The sequence below is a fragment of the Frankliniella occidentalis genome, unplaced genomic scaffold (assembly GCF_000697945.3).
Source record: "Frankliniella occidentalis isolate FOCC.00 unplaced genomic scaffold, Focc_3.1 Scaffold65, whole genome shotgun sequence".
NCBI lineage: Eukaryota > Metazoa > Arthropoda > Insecta > Thysanoptera > Thripidae > Frankliniella > Frankliniella occidentalis.
In genome coordinates, this window is record NW_026267195.1 from 466,303 (window position 1) to 470,365 (window position 4,063).

Consider the following 4,063-nt stretch of genomic DNA (forward strand, 5'->3'; position numbering starts at 1 on the left):
CCCCTTCCCCGCCCCCTCCTCGGCACGTGGGCCAAGTGGTGTGTCTTGTCTCGAGCTCTGTCGAGCGGGCCCATACGTCTCACATTGCTTGCTCCCCTTAACCCCTCCCTGCCTTCCCCTCCCCTCCAGTGACGTAGAAAGGCTCGCAGAAGGCGGGATTAGCGGGACAGCGTCGGTCTTAACAGTCTCCAACGGCGTGCCTGGAGAAGCTGCGTCCCAGCGCTGCACCTCGGCGCGGCCACGCGGTGGCTGTCAGCCTTGCACGAGCTTCACGGAGCTCTACTCAGCCCTCATAGCGCCCGGTAGGTAGGCAACATCTCGCCTGCAGTGCGTGCGTGTGCTGCGGAGTGGCCTACCCCAAGCCTCACAGGCGCCGAGCTCCCGTAATCTGCCGTAATGAATCTGAGTAAAACGGACCTTCTCTCGGTGTGATCCCTAACGGCGAGTAGTGCCGCGCGGCTGCTGTCCTCGCGTTGTACTCGATCAGTTATTCGGCGAGACAGGCCAGGCCAGAGCCGGCCCGCTAAACAGTGAACAATGCGAGCGTGTCGTCGATGGGGTCTCGGTGCCGGCGGCGGTGCCAAGAAGCAGTGTAAGTCGGTGGCCAGGCCGGGCCGGGCCGCACCAGCGCCCGACTCGCCGCTCCTTTTAGCCATGTGCGCCGGCGGGGCGGGGACTTAATTGCCGCGAGCCAGCACGAGCCAGTCACGCCGCCTCTATATCAAATCCTCGGACCCATTATTGTTATAACCGAGCATGTAGCCACCGCATCGCATAATCCGCGCTCCGACGGCTCTAAGACTCTCCTTGTTGTATATTTGAAATATTGTGCATCTAGCGAGGAGGGCAGCAATAAGCCCCCCCCCCCTCCTCCTCTCCATTCCTTCACTCTTTCCTCCCTTCGCAACCCACCGGGCCGCACACCAATATGAATCACACGCCGCCGTACTTTCTCGCGCGCTGCCCAGTTAGTGTCGGGGGCGCGAGGGGCGCGCGTTCCTCAAGCTACTCGCCGCTGGTGCCCCCTCTTCCCTCCTTTTCCTCCTCGCCCCCTCCTCTCCCTCCCCCCAACCCCGACCCGGCCTGTTTCAATCTCTCATTGCGCTTTGTGACGCTCGCCAGTAAAGCATTCAGCGCGTCAGCACGGCCCCGGAAGGGCCCCGGCGGAGGGAAGAGGGGTGGAATCGTCTGCACACATGTGTGAGGGGGGTGAGGAGGGCAGTGAGAGAACGACTCATTACACGTCAAGCTGTGGCATTGTGTCGCGCCAAGAATAAACAGGTAGACCAAGAGAGCGACGAAACAATTTGCATTGTTTAACGATTATTTTATTATTTATCTTAATGCAATTGCCCGACGTCACGCACGTGGTTCCGAAGTTGGCGCTCATCCCAGGTAGTAGCCGTAGCTGTAGCCGTAGGGGTAGCCATAGGCATAGGGGTAGCCGTAGTAGCCGTAGGGGTAGCCGTAGTATCCGTAGGGGTAGCCGTACACGGACTCGGCTCCCTCCAGGTCGCCGTCTCCCTTGGCACCCTTAGGCTTGGGCCCCTTGCCGGGGGCAGGGGGCGCGACGGGGACAGGGCCGCCCTTGGGGACCACGGCTCGGGGCGCCAACCTCCGCAAGTCCAGGTCGCCGTCAGGGACGGGGCCGGGCGCGAGCCGGCGCAGGAGCCCGCCCTCCGGGACGGGCAGGTCGGGCTGGGCGGCCGACGCGAGGCCGACCGCGAGGATGGCCACCACGGCCACGGCGAGCACCTGTTGGACAGAGGACAGCGATCAGCGCCGGCGGGTTCCGCTGATAGCACTTCCCCAGCTCCGCGGCTGCCAAGACTCACCGTCGTCTGCTGCATGTCGTCGGCTGGGGTTGGCTGAGCTGTGTCCTGGACGACGTCGACCCGAGTACAGACGGCTGTTGTGTCCAGCCGGAGTCTTTTATACGGCACGACCGAGGCACGCGACAAGAAGGGGCGTACACAAATGCGACACCCGGCTGGAATGCTCGCGTTGAGCCGAGTTCCCATGATTGGTTTCCCTCACATCCCGATGACTACCAGTCTGCGCGCCTCCAGTGTCCAGTCACGAACACGGAGGCTATGAATAGGGATGTGCAGCGCTTCTGCACGGGGCGGGCCGATACTCTCTTCCAGAGCGTTCTGGATCTGGACCGGCGTGACCGACCGCAGGCGGGACCGCCCCGGACCATCGGACACGTTGACACAATGTCAAAGCTCGCCCGTGAAACAAAAAGTCTGGACAAGTCATATTAGTAAGCACAGCAACTGCAAATCCTTTGTATTACATAGCTGCCAAGTGCTCCGCAAGCTGAGTTTGTAAGGATTTAACAGTGCACTTTCAATAACAAAGTTTTTGCATTTTTGTAAATGCCATAGTAGCGTTCTATTTCAATCTGCACAATTTTTTTTGCTAAATTGCTATATCATTTTAAAATGAATACCAAGTTACGGTATCCTTCCAGATGCCCACGTAACCCCCAACCCTTTACATGTAATGTAAGTTCCATGTGAGTTCCATACATGTGCACCAAACGAAACATATATTATAACTAACTTATATCTCTTGCATTTGGGGAGAGTTCTTTCTAAGTTTTCTTTTTTCTGCCTATACAGTACCGTATGCAGGCGTGCGAGTGGGCTTTGCCTACCGACTCTCACCACGGCGCCTTATGTCCCCGTGCTAGTACGCTATCCTTCCGCGACGCTTGTTTGCGGTACAGTATAACCAGGAAAAAGTACGGCCTAGAACACCCACCCTGGACATAGTTCTAGTAAAAGGTAAAAAGTTTGGTTACACAGCCGCAGCCTTCTAAATGATGGGACATAGATTTCGTCAAAATTTTCAGCAATGTTTATATTTTATATCATTTTGAATAAAGAACCCGACTATTGAACCGTATATTCATTCAACCGACCAATCTTGACCATCCTGGTTGCCTGACGCTGTGCGGTCCGCGGAGGAAGCGCGGGACAGGCATGGGAGACGGGGGAAATGGGGGGGGGGGCGTTGAGTGAGCAGGGCAGGGGGCACGAGCCGCTGCCGCGGCGGCACAACTAACTTGCACGGGCCGCACGGCCCGGCCCCGGCCCGCCAGGATAGAGGCGCTCGCTTTTACCTTTCCCTATGGGTTACGCCGCTTTTCTGTGCGAAACCTGGCTCCCACGACGCGTCATTGCAGTTGCAATGCATATCGCTTCTACTCGGGGAAAAAGAGATTGGCTACCCCAAGCAGGTAAGCAAAAAAAAAATATTTTCAAAAAACGTCATTTTTGGGACCCGTTGTTTTTGATTTTTTTAAACCAATTTTTGAGCTAGAAAGCTCATCTCCGAACTCGATCTGTCTTTTTATAACACAAAACGACCCTGAAAATCCTAGATCGCTAGCTTAATTCGTTTTCGAGTTATCGTGCGGACAGACAGACAGTCAGAAAAAGTTTTTTTTTCCGACCAGACGTCGACCAGACGGAGTAATAGGCTTCGCTAATCGCTTAGCCAATCAGCCAATAAAGTGTACATGGCATGTATGCTTTAAAAAAAATTAATGTGTACATGCCTATGTACACATTTATAAACACATGAACACATTAAAAGATGTGTACATGGCATGTATACTAACGGTTGTATGTACACATTAATTAAAGCATACATGCCATGTACACTTTCTTTATTGTGTACCATGTACACATTTGAATTGACAGAGTACAGTTAATATTTTGGATGGCCCATCGGCGCCGTTGTTTCTGCTGGTTATATGCCTGTACCGGAAGCCTATCGCTCGCCGAGGTGCCTTACGGCCCCGTGCGAGTAGGCGACCCGTTCGCACGCCTGCATCCGGTACCGTATAACCAAAGAAGGAAGAACGGTGCCAACGGGCCACCCTCTATAGGTAGCCTGTAGGGAAAATTTTGCAAAATGCATTATTCGCGTACGATATGTCAAAAACTGTGAAATTTATTATTGTAAGCGTGCGAGAGATGTATTCCTGATCTGCGGGTGATCCTTATCACCGTGTTGGCTGCGCGTGGCTGGTCGCGCGGGCGGGGCGGGG

The 4,063-nt window shown here is 55.0% G+C and overlaps 1 protein-coding gene across 1 annotated transcript; it reads right to left on the reverse strand.

Moving 5' to 3' along the window:
- Positions 1–1,306: 1,306 nt before the first annotated feature.
- LOC113208771 (uncharacterized) lies at positions 1,307–2,003 on the reverse strand. The gene is made up of 2 exons (XM_026425932.2): positions 1,836–2,003; positions 1,307–1,755 (listed from the first exon to the last, which is right to left on the reverse strand). Exons 1-2 carry the CDS (start codon positions 1,848–1,850, stop codon positions 1,387–1,389), a joined length of 384 nt encoding a protein of 127 aa, XP_026281717.2. The 5' UTR covers positions 1,851–2,003; the 3' UTR covers positions 1,307–1,386.
- Positions 2,004–4,063: the final 2,060 nt, after the last annotated feature.